Source organism: Paroedura picta, chromosome 5 (assembly GCF_049243985.1).
Source record: "Paroedura picta isolate Pp20150507F chromosome 5, Ppicta_v3.0, whole genome shotgun sequence".
In the NCBI taxonomy this organism is placed as follows: domain Eukaryota; kingdom Metazoa; phylum Chordata; class Lepidosauria; order Squamata; family Gekkonidae; genus Paroedura; species Paroedura picta.
The window spans coordinates 53,272,812-53,294,141 of NC_135373.1; the positions used below are offsets into that span (position 1 = coordinate 53,272,812).

General features: G+C 42.9%; 1 protein-coding gene across 2 annotated transcripts in view; it reads right to left on the reverse strand.

Annotated features, from left to right (window-relative positions):
* FAM107B (family with sequence similarity 107 member B) overlaps positions 1–21,330 on the reverse strand; it is a 44,248-nt gene that overhangs the window by 7,535 nt on the left and 15,383 nt on the right. For both annotated transcript variants that reach the window (XM_077337985.1, XM_077337986.1), the window contains exon 2: positions 5,151–5,334. In XM_077337985.1, the coding sequence (XP_077194100.1) occupies positions 5,151–5,278 (128 nt within the window). In that variant the 5' untranslated portion in view covers positions 5,279–5,334. The remainder of the gene's footprint in view (positions 1–5,150; positions 5,335–21,330) is intronic.

Sequence of the window (21,330 nt, forward strand, 5' to 3'; positions counted from 1 at the left end):
TCTCTCACTGGGTTCCATAATATATATCTTGCACCCGGGAAATGTATTTAAATCCCCGCCACGCCTGGACCATTTTGCAATTGCCATTTGTAACTCAGTCGATCTCATGACAGTGAGACCTCCACACTTCCATCTTCAACTGCTGTGACAGGAAAATCAGTCATCAAGGAGCCAAATCCTCTTAAGCTCCTAAGCTTAATAATGGCATACATTCATTAAACATGTATTTAATAAATATGCATCATTGTTTTTCAAATGCCACTGGGGGGGGGGGGAGAACCGTAACTCCTTGAGGTATGGAGCCCACAATAGCTGCTTCAGTATGAATTCAGAAAGATGGCTCCAGAGCGACATTTTGAAAACAACACTATAAAGCCTGTTATTTTTTTTTGTTTATTTATTTATTTGTTTATTGGTCTTATATACCACCGTTCCTAGCATGCTGGCTTGCAGTGGTTCACAGAAAAGAACAATGTACAACAAGTCACATCTAACACATAACAGAAAACAATCCCTAACATCATAAAATAGCAGTGTACACTATTTACTATAAAAAAAACTCTACTCATACATTGACCCATCAGGGCTGGTGTCAATGGTAATATTGTCTGGCAGCTTATAGTAAGATGACATAGGGTCCCTAATGCTGTCTAAGACTGCACACAGGCTCTTCTGAAGTTTCTTAAGGGTTCCTTACACTGGAAAAGTCACCCACGATGGGCAAATTCTCCATCAGTTGTTCACTGATATTGATGTTCACATGTGGAACATATGAATATGGGAAGTGTTTGGGGTATTTCAAGGCATGCACTTGATTCATAAAAAGATAATGATGAGGGTCCACAGGACTTCTCAGTGAACCAAATTCACACTGTAGAGCACACTCCAGAAAGCTCTGCAATGCACAGGGGTGCTACTGAAATCTCTGGAGTTCTTCAACAGGCAAGTCAATGTGAAAAGTGTTCCCTGAAGACAGAGGATGAGGCCCTCTTCCCTCTATTAGAAATAGCAAAACATAGTTCTAATTTTCTATTAAGGAAAAATAATACACCCTTATAACATTTAAGGAATGCAAACATCGCTCCTTCTCTGAATTTGGTGTAAGGAAAAAAAACAAGCAAATTAATATGTTGGGACAGGTGAAACCTAGAAATTACTTTAGGTAGAAATCTAAAGCTGGGCCCCAGTACTACCCTCTTAAGAAAGATCTTCAGAAACAGTGGGGCTATCTGAAAGGCAGCTAATTCACTGACACTTCTGGCTGATGTGTGACCTGCCACTAGAAAACATTATTTCTTAGAAAGTTCAACCAATGATGCAGCGAAAGGCTCAAAGGGTTTATGCATCAACTGTGTTAGGACAACTGAAATTGACCACTGGGGAACTAATGGGACCCTAGGCAGATAAACATCACATTAACCTTTCAGAAATCCTTTGGACAAAGGATGGGAAACAACTGGCTCCCCATGAATACCCCCATGGTAACAAGACAACAGATAAATTTAATGATGAAAAAAACAGACCCTTATTCCTCAGGTGTAGCAAATCTTCAAGTATATATATATATATGACCTACCAGTATTCTGTACAGAAGTACATTGTTCACCTCCTGTGAGAATATTAAATCTCTATCCCAAGCCTCCAAACCATTAGGTTAAGTTGATCTAGATCATGACAGACCCCCCTGACTGATACTGAGTAAATCCAGATACATGGGCAAGGGGATGTCCCATCCCTGGGAAAGTTCCAGAAAGACTGGAACTAGGGTTGTGCGTGGCGGCATTCAAATTGGCCGTTCCAGGCCAACGCAGCCAGCAACTCGGCACACTGGCGCCTGCACCTCCTCCCCCCCACAGCGCTGGCTGCATCGGCCTGGAACGGCCCATTCGGACACCGCCACGCAGAACCCTAATTGGAACCCAGATCTGACGGAGCCAAAAGTGAGCCACCAAGATCATATTTGATCTTTCTGTCCTGACTTTCTCTATTACTTCTATAAGTAGCAGAAATGGAGAGAATGCATAAAAAGGGCCTCCTGCCACCAAAAATTGGAACACATACCCTAGGGCAGGGGTCCCCTACCTTTTGGCACATGGGGGCTACATTAACATGCCCACTGCCTAAAGAGGGCCACATCTTAAACCAAAATGTAACAAAATTATTTGATATTTAGATCAAAAGTAAACATTCAAAGGTAAATGAAGAAATGTTAACTTTAATGCAATCCATTTTGGAACAATATTTTACTGTGGAATCCTTTTTTTAGCTACACATGATTACCTAGTCAGTGTGATTTTTGTGTCTGTTTTCTTGCAGAAAAGTCATTGATCTTGTTCTCTTCCTGTGTACCCCCCCCCCACACACACACACACACACACCTTGACCATCAAGATGGATGCTGGAAGTAGAGCTTTGAGAGTCTAAACAGCCAGCTTCCCACACAAGCAGCCAGAACAATAACACCTTAGCCAGGTTCCCAGTTTGCCAACAGGACAAATAGGCCTCAAATCCACAAGATAATCTCTGTTGGAAATAGTGTCCTATAATTCCCAGCAGAAGGAAATAAATATTTTGGCAGAAGGAAATAAATTAGCCCAGATCTCAACAAGGCCTGGAGGAGTTTGCCTTTTCTTTCTCTTTTTAAAATTAGCTCCTTAGCTTGATTCACATTTGTGAAAGTTTGCTCTGAAAATGGGGGCGGGAATGTCCAACAATACTTTTCAGATGAATCAGAGAACTAGAAGGAAAAGGGAGGTCTTCTTCAGAACTCAGCAGCACATTTCTCACCAGGAGAATGATAATCCACAATTACAGTAATGAAATGAGGGCACTGAACAGAACAGATTTATAGGATAATAGGACATGCTTTTGGGAAACAAAGAATGTTCAGATAAAGGCCTGTAGGCATTTGGACGGATGTAATTCTGTGATGCCAGAGTCAGCTTTAAAATTAAGCAAGGATGAGTGTTTAACAATTGTCTTGCTGAGTTTTTTTTATAAAGTTTCAAGAGAAAGCAGTTAGACTTTGATGTTTAATCCCATTATTTCAAGTAGGGCACACCTCACTGCAGATTTTCACACACATAACTATCAAAGCTCAGCAGTGGATAAGGTCATGATATGCCCCCTCTGTGTGTGTGTGTGTGTCAAAATTGATAGTTTACACAAGCAGGAACTGTAAAGGCTTGTAGAAGGCATCTAGTTTCCCCTTCTCCACTGTTACTTCTTTCTCTTTCCTGAAAGCCCACAAAGCCTAGCCCAGAGGTAGTCAACCTGTGGTCCTCCAGATGTTCATGGACTACAATTCCCATGAGCCCCTGCCAGCAAATTGTAGTCCATGAACATCTGGAGGACCACAGGTTGACTACCCCTGGCCTAGCCCTTTCTTCAGCTTCCTTGGGGTTGCCTGCTCCAGTTTCGGAAATTCCTAGAGATTTGCATATGCAGCCTTCAGAGGGCAAGCTAGGGTGGGGGGAGTGACCTCAGCAGGGCACAATGCCACGGAATCTACCCTCCAAAGGAGACATTTTATGCAGGGAAACTGCAGAGCAGCTGTCATTCCAGGTGATCACCAGCCCCCCACCTGTAGGTTAGCAACCTCAGTTCTCCTGAAGGAAATGACTGTTTTGGATGGTGGAGTCAATGGCATTATAAACCACTGAGGTCCTCCCCCCCTTAAACCTCACTCATCCTCAGGCTCTACCCCCTCCCCAAAATTCTAGGATTTTCCTAACCTGGAGTTGGCACACCTATCTTCTTCCCACCCAACAGCAGCCTATCTGTTTTAAGATACCTCCCCCACACACACACACCAGCTTCTGCCTTTTCCCCCATCACAACTGAACTTGTACTATAGTCCTCCGTGCAGCTGTTTTGGCCCTTGAAAATGCTTGGGTGTGGGAGAGCTCTGCAGTACAAGCCCATAGTGAATCAGGGCATCAAGACATTTCGAAATCATGGTAAAATGGTGGTGATGAATTGGTGCTGAACACAGTTTTGCCTTTGCTTTTAACTGGGCTCAGCATGAGGGCAATCACTGTCTGCATCTGTAGGGGGGAGCTCCCCAACCCTTCCCTTCTTACCTGTATGAAGCGAAAAAGGTACCCTTCCCCAGCATCACAGCAGGCTGTAGCTACACAGGTAGTGTGTGTGTGCCTATGCTTGTTTGGGTTCCCTCTGCCGTGTTGGGGAATGCCTAGAGATTTGTGGCATAGAGCCTGGGGAAGGTGGGGGAAGGGAATATTAACTGGGTAGAATGACACAGAGGCTATCCTCTGAAACAGCAATTTTCTCTAGGGGAAGGGATTGCAGCAGTCTGGAGATCACTTATAATTCTGGGAGATCTCTAGGCCCCACATGGTGGTTGGCAACCTGATTGTGTTCCAGCCTTATTGTGTTCCTCTTCTTTTTCTACATTTAGCTAGAGGTGTAACTTTCTAGAAAATTTCCAGTTCTTAACATCTCTACACATACTACTACTTGGACACTTTTAGTTAGTTTTCACCTGCAAACATCACGCAAAAAATGGGAAAGCAGTATATAAATTCAATAATAATAATAATAATGTGTGTGATTCATGTTTAAATGAATATTGTTATGGAAAAAGAAAACTATGCTATATATGTTATATTGTTTTATACAAGGTAATAAAAGGTAAGAAAACGAAATTTTGTATGATTTCTCTTTACCAAAAAAAATTTGAAATGGCAAACTGGTTAAAGAAAAGGTAGAGCCAAAGAGTCAATTAGAAGGGATGTGGGTAGAAAAGAAAGGGACTGTACCAAAGGGAAATGGAGGCCTGGTTATAGTTTTTTGTTTAGGGCCCACAAAACTGGTAATTGACCCTGGATATAAGAATATATGGAATTATTTTCTTCATCTATATCCCCATATAATTCTCTACTGACATCCCCAGCCAGCGATCAGACCTAGGGGATGCCCAAAAGCCAGTCTGCAAATATAACAAAGGAACATAACCTAAACAGGCCCAAGGACTACTGTGTGCAGTTTTAATACAGCACAGCATTCGCATTAAGGCAATTCCATTCTGCTTCATGTGTGAACAGAATTCAAAGACAAAACCCTTGTTCCTGCAAGGCTGAAAATTAAATTTGCGTCTCAGCTGCAGAATTTTATACTTGATTTCTTACCTTTTCTGATTCATGCGGAGCTCCCTGTGAAGGTCTTGATGATTCCGAGATGATTTCACAGGATTGATTAGTTTCTGGGGTCTAATTAACTCTGGATTGTCTTCATCAATGTAGTCTGGTTCAGCCATGATGTTTCTTGGAAAGAAGGAAGGACCTCTGAACTCCAAATCTTCACTTAAGTTATCTGTGATACACAGAAAACATTTTTTGCTTCATTAACTTTAGCAAAATACACATGGATAGGATTGCTAATATGGGTAGGGCTTGCATGTGATCAAAGCATACGACATTAAAAACACCTATGATGATAGAAAGCAAAAACAGAGTTCCTGCCTGCACACTGAGAGCCCTACAAAGGCCCCACACCCAAGCATTTTCAAGGGCCAAAACACATACACAAGTTTGATGCAATCTTTCAAATCAATATGTGGAATTTAAGGGTGAGATCTGGTCTGTGACTATATAAATAAACTTGAGTTGACTTAAGGGTGGGGTCTACATCCACAGTCCCTTTCCCATCATCCCTGTTTGTTAACTGTGCTATAGGGCTTCTTCCAATTCCCAGTCTTGTGTACCTGCACTTGTCCAAACTGACTCAAGAGAACCTATGTAGGAGACATGTGGAATTGTACAGTTGGGCACACACCCTACTTGCAGATTAGAAGCTCCTTGTAAGACTGGGCAGCAAGGGGCCCTTGGGTGACTTCTGGCAGATGACAAGTGGGTGGGGGCACGGGTGGGGTAAAAGGCAGGCTTCCCTTTGCAGGCAGGTCTGGCTGTCAACAAAGTACTCTATTACAATCACATTACAGGAAGCATATTGACTGGCAACAGCATCAACGCCTACAGCCCATTTTGGTGACAGGCCTACTATCTTACTGCAATGATGAATTCCCTAGTCTAGGCAGGCTTGGGGACATGGATTATGAGCTCTAAATTAGCATTCAAGTGGGCAGTTGTGTTCGTCGGAAGCAGCAGAACAAATTTTAGCATGAGATCAATGAAGTGAGTCACATATTTGGATGCTGCAGAGAGCGATCACACTTGGTTTCCCACTGTTAGCCGGCTGGCAAAGGTGCTCAAGGGAGTCCTGGGCTTTGTACTGGGATTGCTGTAGTTGTACTGGGGCAGATGCTGCTGTAGTCACAGCTGCTTTTGTGTGTGCTTTACCTGCTTCAGTTTCCCTTCCTTTATTATTAAGCTCGTATGACCAAAGGTCTTGAGCGTAAAACCAATAGATCACAGCTGGGTAAAACAAGTATTATAAAACATGCCAGATCAGAGAAGATGAAAATACAGGATAATAAAAGTACATATGTCTCTTAAAAGTCTAAAAACACATTGGATAAAATAAATGAGTGGACCTATACAACTCATCTTCACAGTATATCAACGAGACCACTGTTATGTCTAATTCAAAATCTGCTAACAATAAAGAAACCACCCAGGGCTCAGCAGGGAGCTGATATCTAGCCAGAATAGGAGTAATCCAAAGAGCCCTGGGGCCGGTCCAGTGATCACAGAATAACAGAGGGTGGTCTACTGGTTCTATTGCACCAGATGCACAGTTGCAGAAGCAGTCTGGGAATGTTGTGTTAGCAGATCATCTGCTCAGTATTGCTGTCGGCAGGGCGTTCAGCCTGGCAAGCATAAAAGCACGCCTGTGGCTAGGGAATGAGGGAAGGAGCCCTACTGCGCCTTGCCCTCATTGGTGTGCTGGCATGGTCAAGGTCAATCACCCTCACCCTGATCAATACTTCTCAGGATTCCATATACTTGAGCATTGTGAGGGAAAGCCCAAGCAACTCAAGTCTATTATATGCACACCTCTCCCAAGCACTTCTAAATCTGTCTCCCTTTAAAAGGTGCAACCCCCCCCCCCTTGAATACTGGGCACTGAAAAGAGGGCTTTCGGTCTCAGCATCCAAGCCCTAGACTCGAGGGGGCGCTGTGCAACCTCCTAGTGCATTTCCTGTGAGGCAGCTAGGCACTCCTGCCATCCGTCACAGGAGCTAAAGAAGTGTATGGTCCAGAGACTCAGAAACCTTTCTTATCCAAATGCTTGCCCCAAACAAGATGGGGGGGAGGGGAATTAGCATCAAAAGCTTTGATGCCTACACGTACATACTGCCCTCCTTTTCAAAAGATCCACCTCAAAAGTGTGTTTTGTTTTTTAGCATCCCAAATCCGAAAGACAAGAAGCTCAAACTAGATATAGTGTTCCTTACTCCAGTATTTAGTAACAGCCAGGAGGCCAGCTGCTTAGGAGTAACTCCAACAGCCGTTGATAAATAATAGGTATTTATAACTTATTAAATTGCTCATTATGCTACATGATTGTGGTAATCAGAAAATAGCATAAATGTTTTTCTTGGTTTCCACAGAATTTGAGGTTTACTTCATTGTGAGCTAATTATCCAATTTCTACTTGATAAGATAGTACACCTTCAGAATGTTTATATTATGGTTATAACAAAAGGGGAATATTATATGTTTATGATTATTATAACTTTCATTTACTATATTTTATTTCAGCATTGGCTAGTGACAAAGAGCACTGGAAATGTGTGTTAAATACCAGCACCCTTCTAGTATTTTTAGTCCACTATGTAAAATTTGCTGTAATTACTGCTATCTATGAGTTCACCAGAGTGATTAAGAACCAAAAAATACAAGAAATATATAATGTATTATTTATTATGACATCTACACTATTTACACATGGACCTGTTTGTTTTTGGGTAGCTCTAAGTCACAGCTGCTTTTGTATGTGCATTGCCTGCTTTAGTTTTAAATGAGAAGACCAGCTGATTGCAAGGACTGCTTAAACACAGGGGCAGTCTTTGTGATCCTGAGACAATGGACAGAAGTTCAGGATGGGGCCCCAGAACTATTGCCTCCACCCAGCAGGGCCAAATAAGGAGTGGCCCTGAGCCAAGTGAGGCGACGAAGAGCAGCCACCACAGATAGTAGAAGGAACCTGCTCTTCTTTTCTGCCCTCCTTGAAGGTGGCAGGAGATAAGCAGTGCCGCAGATGGGTAGAACCCAGGCCGCGTATAGCCTTAAAGGTCAAGACCAATACCTTGATTTGGAAGCAAACCGGCAACCAATTCCGGAAAGAAGAGGAGCCAGGTCACTTCAGCCTACTGTGTAGGAGTCCGTCAAAGTGGCTGACCAACAGAAATCTAAAATAAAATACCTTCTTGTCTGGAGTCCAACCTACATTATCTTTCGACATGCAAAAAGGGAGGCATCTCCCCCCATTAGGCCTTTGATCCATGGGCTGGGACTTACAAGAGGGTTGCAGAGTGTCACTCAGAGCTTTTCAGAAGGACTTCCTCCTGGTGAGCCTTGTGTGGAAAGCAAGGACACGATACCTCCTGGCTCTCTTTGCAAGCATGCTGAGGGGAACAGTTGGCCCGTGAGGCAAGGGGAGCCAGTGGTGGACTGGTCAGGTTATCAATGTCTCTAACCCTTGGCTTATCCTTCGCTACGATATCCCTCCTGGTGCCTGCAGTTGTTGCCTGCTGTCTGATGCCTCCAGGCCCAGGCTGGACACCAGGGAGAATGTAACCCTAACCTCCTTCCCATCCTATGACTCTGGTATTACAGGACATCCTCTCAAAGGCTTGCAGCACAATGGGTTCTATGCTACCATGAGGATTTTACATGGATCCCAGGTTTGAAAAGATTGAAGAACCTGGTCTAGTTGGACTACGGAATGTGTATTTGTTCGTTCTTTTACCAATGCATAGACACACTCTTTAAATGCCCATTCCTGCTGGTGCTGTGGACAGACGGAGATACTAAGTTCCTGGGTTCAAATCCCAACTTCTATCATGGAAACCTGAGGGGGTGGGCTTGGATCCATTGCGAACTCTCAGGCTGACCTACCTTACAGGCCATGAGGAAAAGGAGAAAGAGAGAATTATCTAAGCCACTTTTAATCCCAACTGTGGAGAAAAGCAGGATATAAATAATGCAAATAAATATATTGGGGGGGGGGATTGACTGCAAATATCAATTTCTTTACTGCTCCACCCATTTGCTAATAGAATTAATGGAAGGGAACCAGGAAGGCAAACTTTATGAGCCACATAAGCAATATGTGATTAAGGCTAGTCTCGCGTGAAACATAAAATACCAGAGGATTATTACAGAGCATTTACAGCTGACTGGAACGGTGACAGTTGTCATCAGCTGAGCATTCTTGCTAGATCTAGGGGGCAGGTTGATCATTCCAGCAGTTAGGGGAGTCATTAATTATATTAGTGGAGAATCTGAACCATTACTTGTACGGGTGGAAAAGGCAAAGGGGAAGAATGTTTATCTAAATGACAACAGATTTCGCTCCAGAGCTGCCGTCTAGTAACTATTTCAGTTTTCTGGTCGGGATTGCTTCTAGAGTAGCTGGCAGATATGGACACAGTAATGCATTCATCTAGGACAACCCAGCAAAATATTTGAAGCCTACAATGGTTAGGTAGAAATATGAGACTGAGGCAATACAGAAAAATTCACGTGTGACACAAAAGCTTCTTGGAGTATGTGCATCAGAATCACGCACAAGAAGATGATGGCCAGTCACACTTGAACATACTATTAGTAAAGAAATGGTTGGGTTCCCTTTCCCAGATGCTACAGGTGGCAGGATCAGACAAGCTATGGGATAAGTGATCAGAGAACTGCTACTCCACAAGACTATATAGTTGGTCAGTGAGTGACAAGTGGTAGACCTCCGAGATTTCTTACCCACTTTGAGGCTTACCAGATTACAGTGATTTTCAGATGTCACAGAGTAAATTATACCCAGAGGATTCACATGCAACCTTTATTCTGACTGACCAAAGCTCAGGGGAGCAGTCTCAAGAAATTGTTCTATGGTACAGTCTTCATTGTGGTTTATGCCTACCTAGTAACTAGTAATGACTGAAGGAGCAAGAACTTCATGGACCACGTGTGGAGAACCACACAAAGAACCAAGAGTCATGTGGTGCGTCTGGCTGTACATACCCTGCTCTACTCTTACTGCTCATTCACCTACTCACTTGGAAGACACAATCATGTCTCTGAGCAGGTGCAGGCTGTTTTCTATAAATCCACGACTGCAGTCATGCTTCTTTGAAGAAAAGGGGACACCCAAGCCAAGAGGCAATGCTAAATGGGTCTTGGGGCTGCTAGCTTTCCAAGTGGCCACAAAAATTGTACCCCAAACAACGGCCTCATCAGAAGACATTAGCAGGTGATCAAAGCTTTACTTGGTGACTAGAATCAGCTTCATTTGCAGAACTGGCCACAAGAACAGAGGGGTTTTCTGGCTAGCTGGCAACTTTAACCACACTGAAATTTGGGCTCAAATGGCGAATCCCTCCCACAAAACTCATGTCTGGCATCGCATCAAGGGCCATAATTGATCATAACAGCATAACACCACTGCAACGCTTCTAAAATACAAATGATTATAAAACACAACCTTACCCAAAGTTAACTAAAGTCATTCTTGAAGGACAAAAGCAAAAGGATAGCAAGAGGGTGGGAGTATGCATTAATCAACATATACAGAATCATAATCCCAAATTATTATCCTCTGGGAAATAAGCATAACAAGAAAATATGCATTAATACTGTTTCCCCAAAAGTAATTTGGAATTCATTAATATGCAACTGAACGTTAAACTTGCAGAGAACCCACAGCAAATTATATTTTTGCCACAAACTATTCTCTATTTTAGCACCAAAGATAATATTGTGGAAAAATGTATCCATAGGTTAAAAATCAGAGCAATGACATGTAAATCTTTAGCAGAGCTCAACAAAATAGCACCTTTTAACATGCATTCTGGTTTCTGTTGAAGCTTTGCTATTCTATGAGACACAGGGATACGGTCAAACAGTGTCACCCAGTGGCAAAGAATTTAGAGACAGAAGTAGAAAATCTATTCGGGCAGAAGATAAAAAGGGAAAAACCAGAAGGTGGTTGCTGTTGATGAAGTGTCAATGCATCCGAAGGACTGCTGCTCCAGTCCATAAATCTAGCTTATTTGAAGGTACAAACCCAACATTGGCTCAGCCCTCAATTATGACTTGCTTATCCTCACTCACATCTTGTCATCACCAAAGGGGGGGGTAGGCATTCTGGAGCTGAGACAGCAGAAAGCTGAGCTGCTTCATCCTTTCTTTTATGATGATGGTGATGGTGGTGGTGATGAAATGACCTGTCTCCATTTCCCTTTCCCCACTTGCAGCCCTCTGGAAGGGCTCCAAAAGTAAGAGAGGAAGCACTACAGATCTTTCCATGTGTGCCGAAATCTAACATTGCAAAATGCAAACTAATCCAGCCAGAAATTAAGACAGCAGTGTGTGTGTGTGTGGGGGGGGGGGGTGTTGGGATCATTTATCTACAATCCTTTAAAAAGAAAAATCAAACATGTTCACCTCTTAAGTACAAGCTGAACATCCCTATACATCAAGATTTTCAGCTTCTTGAATCAGAGAGTCAGTTCAAGTATGGGAAACATGTTCTGTTTCTTAATATTCTGTTTCTTAATGCATCTTCATTTATTACTTATCCAGAAATATTTTGCATGTATTCAGAGAGGCAGTCATAGAATCATAGAATCATGGAATCACAGAGTTGGAAGGGGCCATACAGGCCATCTAGTCCAACCCCCTGCTCTACGCAGGATCAGCCCTAAGCATCCTAAAGCATCCAAGAAAAGTGTGTATCCAACCTGTATCCAGTCATTCAGATATGCTGGGCCCAGACTGCAAATGGTCTTCACATAAGGTGATAAACTAGGGGCTTTTCGCACGCCTTCAAAATCGCACAATGGTTGCCAATTGAAAACGCTACTGATTTGCCATTATGCACAACGTCGTTGACAATCTGCAACACTCCTGAAACCGATCCGCAAAAAGCGCTTCCTTGTAGCACTTTCAGGGAAATCCCCAAAAGTGGATTCACCCTCCGGAAAGCGCTACACTCCTGCAACCAATCTGCAACACTAGCGGGAAAGTTCTGTGCGTTACCATTGTTGTGGTTTCTACAAAGTCCCTCCCCCTGGCTCTCTCCTCTGATCTTCCGGCGAAGCGATCGCCATTTTTTTTTCTCCAAGCGAGTGGAGTTAAACCCACCAGCGAGCCTCTGTTTAGAGGCTTCCCCGGCTTCAGTCCCTCCCCAGAGCTGTTTAGTCAATAAGCACAAACAACAGAGAAGCCCATTTGCTGATGTATTTTCCCTTTATTTTTTACACTGTTTTCGGCTGAAAATCGGGCCCGTGAGGGGGGGGATTTTTTTTTCACTCGGGGGGAGCGTGGCAACGATGAAACGACAGCTCAAACACACCTGCCAGCTGGATGGGTCTCTCCCTTGCAACGAATCAACACAGATTCGTTGCAATGGGTGTGTGTTTTTTTTTTAAAAAACCTTTCTTAAAGGGAAAGGGGCTGTTTGGGAGCATGCTAACGGCTGCCCATTGGCTGCTTGACGGCCAGGAGCAGGACGAGCTCGGCAATAGCGCTTCCTTTCTAGCGATTTTTGCTGAGACCAGAAGCTTGTGGGAAACGATGGAAACGCAACTGGATTCCACTACAAAGTCAGGTATGCATAATGACGAATTCCACTATTTTAAATGGCGATTTTTCGTTCAGCAAACAATTTGCTACAAGAATCCCAGTGCGGAAAGCCCCCCAATATTCCATTGCATAAATTATAGTTGGAGTTAAAAAAAAACACCAATAGGGAGGCCGCCTGAAGCAAGGAGTAGGAAAGGCCCTAAAAGATTTAAAGGAGTACTGAACCACACCCACTCCTTATTTGAATGCCTTTCTCTTCTGTAACTTTGCATAGCATTGCTGTGGTTTTACCTACCATCTCTGTTTCCCTGCCCTATTTGACTTTTTCCAACGGTAGCAGGTTGTTTAATCAAATAATTACTGGAACTGTCTCCTTCCACAACATATCAGAAACTAAGGCTCTCCCTCCTCTTCTGTTGTGTGCATATTCAGCAAAACATAGCAGTGTTGTAAGGTGAACATAAATTCATTGGCACTGCTCTCAAATCAAATTTAACAGTATTATAATTCCATTTTCAGCCTGTATGCCTTGACTCCTCTAAATTGAACTTGTTTCAATCAACTCTAGTATATTTACTGGGGAAGAAAAAGCTGATTCTTCTGGAAAGGGAATTTCTCTTTACACCCCTCCTTCCCAATTATAAATCCTCAACAGTCATGGCATCTGTAAGGAAAAGAGTGCAACACGCAGCAAGGAATATTTCTCATTACTTTAGCCCTTTATGAACCATTGACGCGTAAAATATCTTCACTGGCTCACATGGAAAATGCTTTCTGAACCATACTGGGAGATGCTCAGCTGATTTGGGGACAGTTTTTACATGCTGGCACTTTTCCAGCTTGAATGATTTCAGACTCCACAGCCAAGCAGTTCCCACAATTTCCGTGTCTCTGAAGGTCCCAAGCTGCCATGGCTCGAGCCCTTCCCTTTCCCAACAAGAAAGGATCAGAGAATGGTGCTGGCATTTATTGCAGGCCCCTAGACTGCACAGCGGGTGTTCCACGTTTATTTTCCCATCCCTCTATAAAAGGTAAATCACCCTCTCTCTCAGAATGGCGGCTGGCATCTCAAAAGCAGGGAATCAGGCAATGCCTTTCACAGAAAACAACAACAATAAAACCTTTCCTTTTTTTACTCCAAGCCTTATTTGTATATAATTATTAAAGCAGCCTTGTGTTCCACAACTAATATACACAAGCAATGCAAAGTAATTCCCAAAATGAATGTTCTTTCTCTCCCACACAGGCACAGACCACCCCCCACCCTCGCTTTATGCATCAAATAACAAAATGTTTTTCTAATTACCCGAGAGGCTGAGAGAAGACAGAGAAATGGCATGGATTTCCAGGCACACTGACCATAGCAACAGCCTCCTGGAACAGCGCTTTTTTGAATTAATAACTGATGGCCATGCTAAAATTAGATTATTCCCTTCCTACATACATTTTTCACTGTATACTTATTGGTTCTCTGAATTCCATAGGGGGAAGCATAGCATGGTCATCTTTTTAAAATATCTTTTAAAATAAAGTAAATGAAAATGTGTATTTTAAAAAAAGACAACATCCCAAAAGTGCATTGCCAAAGATAGGGTACATTTGGTGCTAAACAGCTTTTCTTTTAAAAAGTTGTTTTACGGACTGTTAATCAATACTATACTCATGCAGCCGCTGGGTGACCTTGGGCTAGTCACAATTCTCTTAACAGCTGTTCTCATAGAGCAGTTCTCTTAGTGCTCTCTCAGCCCCACCAAAGTCCTGTGGAGTCTGTTACAGAGAGAGGAAGATAAAGGTGTTTATAAGTCACTCTGGGACTCCCTCAGGGAGTGAAAAGTGGGGTATAAAAACAGTTCTTCTTCATACTCAATGCAAATAAAATAGATAAGAGTTACATGTGGTAGTCTTATCTACCAAGTAGGTAAGAGATGTCCTGCCAGGCTACACTTGTTGATTGGTAATTCGCATCATCTGCATGATATCAAGTGCTGCACACCTAATGGCCGATTTCCAGACTGGATACAGCAGAAGGTATTCAGTTCTGGGCAGTGACACACATTTGAGCATGTTAAAAATCTCTTCCAGCTCACAGAACCGAGAAGAATAAACCCATACATTAGGTGAATTGGGATAGAGCACTGAAGCAAAAACACAAAGTCTGAAAGCCAGCCAAAACCAAGGTTCACTGGCTGTACACATTACTTCCAAACAGAGATCTGGCAGACCTCTGCTTTTACAGGTTTTCCAAATCAAAATGAGAAACGGTACAGCAATGTTCATATTTATCAGGCCTTGAGTGGCGCCTGCAGTGGTCAGCTCAAAAGAGGGCCAGAATCTCACCTGCACTGGCCCACAAAGGCACTTATTCCACTAAATTGTGTGGGACAACTTTCTTTTTATCTTCTGAGCTTAATCAACCCATCTGGGCAGCCACTTGTTGGAAGTCAGCTCAACTTCAAACACAGTTTTTTCTAGGTTCCATTTCCAAAGAAGACAGAGATTGCAGGCGGCCTACACTAACCTAGCACAAAATCCAAAGACAGAGGTTTTAAAATGGACATACACAACACAAAACAGCATGCAATGGATTCTCCAGAACCCTTCATCAGGCTGGAAGGTTCTCCCCTTGGCTAGGACCCTCTGTCAATTTCTAGTGACACTTGCTAGGCAGATTTCCAACAGACACTCTGGTAGGCACACTACCTTGCCAATCCTGGTACAACTTATGGCAAAATATATTTGCTTGACTTACAGACAACACACAGTTGTATGCATCTTAGTAATCTAGCTTTCAACCACTTGGCTTGTAGTTGAGGTGCAGGGCTCAACATGCTTTATGTAAAAAATGCCAGTTTATTTCACTTAAATAAAATACCAGGATTTTACCTCAGCTTCCAGCCCACAGGGAGTTGTTTGTCGTTACAGCCAACAATAACATAAAGTCACACCTAACTCTTAACAGCCAAAAAGCAACAAGAACCACCAGCAGAGGGAAACAGGTACAAACTAATCCCAATCATTTCATAAGTTCTTAATTGTTCTTCTTTTCTTTTTCTCTTTCAAAGATGGCTTCTTTCACAAGTCAAAAAAATCCAACCCCCAAGCCCCTTACCATCCCGGCAACAGAACTCACATACATTCTAGAGCAGCCTTTCTCAATCTTTTTACCGTTGAGAAACCTCCAAAACATTCTTCGGGCTTCAAGAAACCCCACTTCTGGGGGTTTGTGCAGAATATGGTTGGGAAGCATAACTGTGTACACACCCTACTGGGGCCCACCCATCCCCACCCCCTCTAGGCTCATTGCTGGCATTGGGGGGGGGGGAGTCATCATTACCATATATAGTGATATTACCCGATAAATGTTTTACAAATTTGAAAAATATATCAAAAATTAATTAACTCCCATTCATTCAGGAAACCCTACCAGGGCTATCAAGAAACCCTGGTTCAGAAAGCCTGTTCTCGCGACTTGGGAACCACTTTTTGAGGGTTCATCTCACAGCAGCAGCTGAAACATTCCCAATGAATCCGAAATACGGGGAATTCAATAGGTTTCAACTGGAGTAATTCAGCACTGGAAAGGCACTGTTAAGAGAAGGGAAACCATGCAATGCTCCAGCAGATTTTACCCACTAGAATTAATTTGTGTTTCTATCTGGAGCTCAGTTTACAGAGTTATATAAGGTAACTGTCTGCTTTCCAGTGAATTATTGCTCATGAATTGGAAAGAATGAAGAACAGATATAAAAGAGGAAGGAGTGGAGGCAAAGCCACTGGGATAAATTCCACCAGGATCCTGAAAACCTGAATGCTTACAAGCCCAGCCTAAGACTTGCAGCCTTTAAAATACACACATTCCCTGTGACAAGATAGGATTACTGGGGCCATAATATAGAGCTTGGGCGCAAGCCAGCATCACAGAATTCAGGAGTAGAGCGAGGAATTAAATGGAGCAGAATGCATACAAATCTTGGAGAGAAACTATTGGGAAATCTTGGAAGAGGAAATGCTTTCAGTAAATGCGTTTTCTGTTGCCAATGACAGTAGGGGAAGGCTATTAAAGCTAACGTAGCTACAGTACAGTCTCCTTTGGCTTCCTTAAAAATCAACATTTCTACTGCACTTTCCCAATGGCAACCTGTCAAATGCCAGCTCGGATCATTCACATAATTCTAGAAATTTGCTGCCCAAGTATCCTCTGCAGTCATAGCAATTAATAAAATAAGGAAAGTGGCTGGAAACTATAACAAGCTTGCTTCCAAACTCCAATCTGTTCTTCATGATTAACATTACAAAGTCAACAGCAAGCAGTTACAGAAATTATCTCCAACAAAAAAAGAGGAGCCAACAGCATTCATTATTAGGTCCCCCCCCCTTTTTTTATTTATTTATTGTGAACTAGTATTTGCCCCACTTCTTTATATCCGTTTCCGGGAGCTTTCAGTCATGCTGCCTGTAGACAGAGCAGATGAACCTGGAAATTAAAACCAGAAAATGAGGGGAGTGAGAGCTGAACACAATTGGAAGGGGGGGGGTGGCTGCTCTGTGTATACCCTCCCTCCAAATGTCACCTCCCGTATACAGGATTTGTAAGCTTGTTCAACCAGAGTGATAGCAGGGCAGAAGACTGCCTGGACACCTTGGGAAACAAAGCTGCTCAAACTACCTTCAGCCTTGGAGATCTCGGCACCCGTGATGAAAGGAAGGACTCTCTGGACTCACACTGATTCAGGAGAGTCCAAACATTTTATACAGCAGACGTAGCGGTCCAGACTAGCATGATCTCATGAGAGCTTGCAGGGCCAGTACTTGGCCAATGGTCAACTGCCTCTGCTCCTCTCTTGCCTTGGATCAGTTGCAACTGGGCAGCATACTTTACTTTAAACATTTTATGCCAGCAGATTCACAGTATTTCCCATCTTATGGTTTGAAACCCAAAGTGGGTCACGAAGCCTCTGAAAGCGGGTCGCAGGCCAGCCCTCCCTAATGGTGGCCCCTTCCTTTCCATTGCTCTGTTTCTCTCCTGTTCCTCTTTGCCATCTTCTCACCTCTCCCTCCCTTTGCAACAATAATATGGGGAAGAAGCCATCCAAGACCACGTAAACATATGGTAGGCACTGGAAGAAGAGGAAAAAGGATGAAGAGAGAGCAATAGCTGTTCAGTGGGATATGGAAAACCCAGAGAGGAACAGAAAGAGGCATGAGCATTCACAAGCTCCATTTTGTGCTGCCCCTTCAGTGGCCCAACCTCTTGCCCAGCAATGCTTCACTGCCCTCTACTTGCTGTGGTAGATGTACCATGCCAAGTCCCACACTGCTAGCCCCTTTGGTGCTGGCATCTTCATGTATCTCCTCAACCCATCACCCCCTGAGCATGCGTCCTTAAGGTCCATATTGGCCCACTGGTGGGGGAAGTGGTGATAACAATGTAATTTATCTACACTGGTATTTCTGCTTTGTAGAGAAACAGCAAATGCAGTCATGTGTGATGAATGCAACCAATTATGCTCTTTCAGTTAAAAAAAAAACATTTGACTAGATATTATAGGCATACACATTTTCATTTGCAGGATAATATCACAGTAGGAAAATCATAATGTGTGAAGTGACTCCTAGAAGAACCAACTTCAGTGTGTAATATGAGGCAAGGCTTTATCCTGTATTTTGGAAACCAAATGGTATCTTCCATAACATATATTAGCTGGTATTTTTCTTCACTGCATATTGATTAAGAATGAAGTAAGATGTGTCCCAATCGTTACTATACAGAGTGCCTTATAATCTCAGGGGAGGTTAGAGGGAGCAATGGGGGACAGCGTGGTCAAAGGGTGGAATCCAACCTCCATAGGCAAAGAATGTGTACTTCAGAATGTCAGTTGTTTGAGGGCAGCTGTGTCCTTTCTACAATATTTATTTCTCAAAAACAACTGGTTGACCACTGTAGAAAATAGAATGTTAAACAAGATGGGTACCAAGGTCAGCATTTTCAAGAACAGAACATGAGTGTCTTTTCTAGGCATCCATGCTGCTTTCAAGCAAATCAGTTTTACAACACTGAAAGGCCCAGCTCAGATCTAACACTGGGCCATCTCTCAGACTTACCTGTGCCACAGAAGGACATGACCTTGGTCCCAAAGTTTGGGACGCCACTCTCTCCTATGGCTGCATCAAGGGCAAGAGAGGTGGAATTACTGGGCCAGGAAATACATTGCTGCTATGTGGCTTCTTTAAAAGGTGCCTCTGGACCAGACCAGCAAACTATCAGGCAAATATGGAACAGGTCAAAAAGGTTGTTCTGCATTCATGCAATTAAACCTGGCTCAGTTAATGGGCCAAAGAGGAGGCCAGGGAGGAAGCTCTGGGTCTTCTCCCAGACACAGAAAGAGACTTGGAAGAAAAGGAGAAACAAGGTGTGGTTAAGTCCCCCCCCCCCCCCCGGCATTGAGGACTTTGCCAGCCCTGAGGTACTTCATAAAACCGTGGAGGCAGACAAGAAGGGCCAAGCAGTCATGGGTCTCCTGAAGGCAAACAGAAATATAACATTTTATATCTACTTGTTGGGTTTCTCATCCATCCATTTATTAAACATCTCTTGCCCATACCACAATCAAGTTACCCAGTCCATGCAGCAAATCAGTTTGTTAATCTTAAAGAGATAATATACTTTCATAATTACACAGAAATAAGATGTTTGCCTTCCTCTTCAGTTTTTGTGGGGAATGTGGTTTACTGGTCATGAATGTGATTAGCCTAAACTAGAAGCTTAGATATCTCCCCATCTTACGTAACTACTCTGTGGGTAGTTTAACGTATTGTTTTGTTCAGCATGGTTGGAAAGAACATTTTGTTATTTATAAGTGCTTACTGGTTTCTAGATTAAAAACCTGCTCAACTGAGAAAAGTAACGACATTCCCTTCAGAACATGACAAAGAGATTCTGGTCAAATGCAGAGCTAGAGGAAGGACACTCCAGCAAAGAAAACAAAATAGAATGAACCTCGCCATTGTTTTACTATCAACTGGCACAGAGAAACAAAGGCACCCACTAATATCTCCCATTTAATCCATACAGTAGATTTGTTTGCACGCATTCCGTTATCTAGTTTAACACGAAACAAATTTGGCATATTACGAAGGCATTGGCTATTGACTGTATTCAAACTCTCATTGACCAAGTACAGAAGAGGGAACAGCCCCATTTTGGAAGAACAGACAGAAAGAAGAATATACAAGAATGTGAGTATACAGCCTACGTTGCATCAAAATAACCATACAAAGGATAATCCATTTGTAAATGATAGTTGAAGTACAACCACAGCAAATGATAGTTGCATTACAACCACAGCAGCAGACTACGCTATGGGGATGCAACCATGGTCAGAAGGTCTTTGCCTTTGGACTAAGATCCAAGTGGGGCAGTCACACTACTGACAGTTTTTGTGGACGCAAATAACATTAGCACTGTCCAGGTGCAGAAGCATGTGTTTCAAACTTTTAGAGGGAGGAACGCACAAGGTAACTTAAGATTTCATGGTCCCACAGCATCATGTTGGGGGGACTACTAAAACAGAGTTCAAAATATCAGTATTTAGGAGATGCTTGAAGACCACACAGGGGACAAGAGCCTGTTGACTCAAGAGACCTCCTCTTCCATGGCCTTAAGCAGCTTCTACTTCTAACAATATAATGACAAGAGGCCACTCTCTTCACTCATACCAGCTAGTCCTAGATCCACCATATACCTCCTAAGGTAAAGGTATCCCCTGTGCAAGCACCGGGTCATGTCTGACCCTTGGGGTGACGCCCTCTAGCGTTTTCATGGCAGACTCAATACGGGGTGGTTTGCCAGTGCCTTCCCCAGTCATTACCATTTTCCCCCCAGCAAGCTGGGTACTCATTTTACCGACCTCGGAAGGATGGAAGGCTGAGTCAACCTTGAGCCGGCTGCTGGGATTAAACTCCCAGCCTCATGGGCAGAGCTTCAGACTGCATTTCTGCTGCCTTACCACTCTGTGCCACAAGAGGCTCATATATACCTCCTAGATATATGTATATGTCCATATGTGCAGATGTGTGTGTGTATACTGAGAATTTTATTATTTGTGTGTGTTTTCAGAACACTTCTGCTTTAAAATTTTAAAATTTTCTTGGGTAGACACTCCAGCTTGGGGATTTTTTCCTATAGCTGCCATTGTCCAAATTTGCTATTAGTTGTATAAACAGCCATTTTCCCTATAGCCACCAGTCTTTTTTCACAGTCTTGTTGGATGCTTATTTTTTGGGGATTGGATGCCATATATTTTGGGGATTGATAAAAGCCAAATATGCTATTCGTTTTGTTGTAAAAACAAAATAAAGTGACAGCTCTTAAAAGTATTTATGGTATGTCTTATTTATTCTGCTGCTTTAATTAACAGTAAACAAAATATTCAGCACTGAATGGTTAGGAGTATAAGTGACTCTGTTATGAGCATAAGAGGATGAGTCATCATCAGAGGAAAGGATTGCCAGCACTGGAATGAGAAATCTTCCTTTATAAATTTGATTTATAGGCAGCCCATCCCACTTTTCAGTGGTCATATCTGGAGACCTTGGGGAGCAGAAT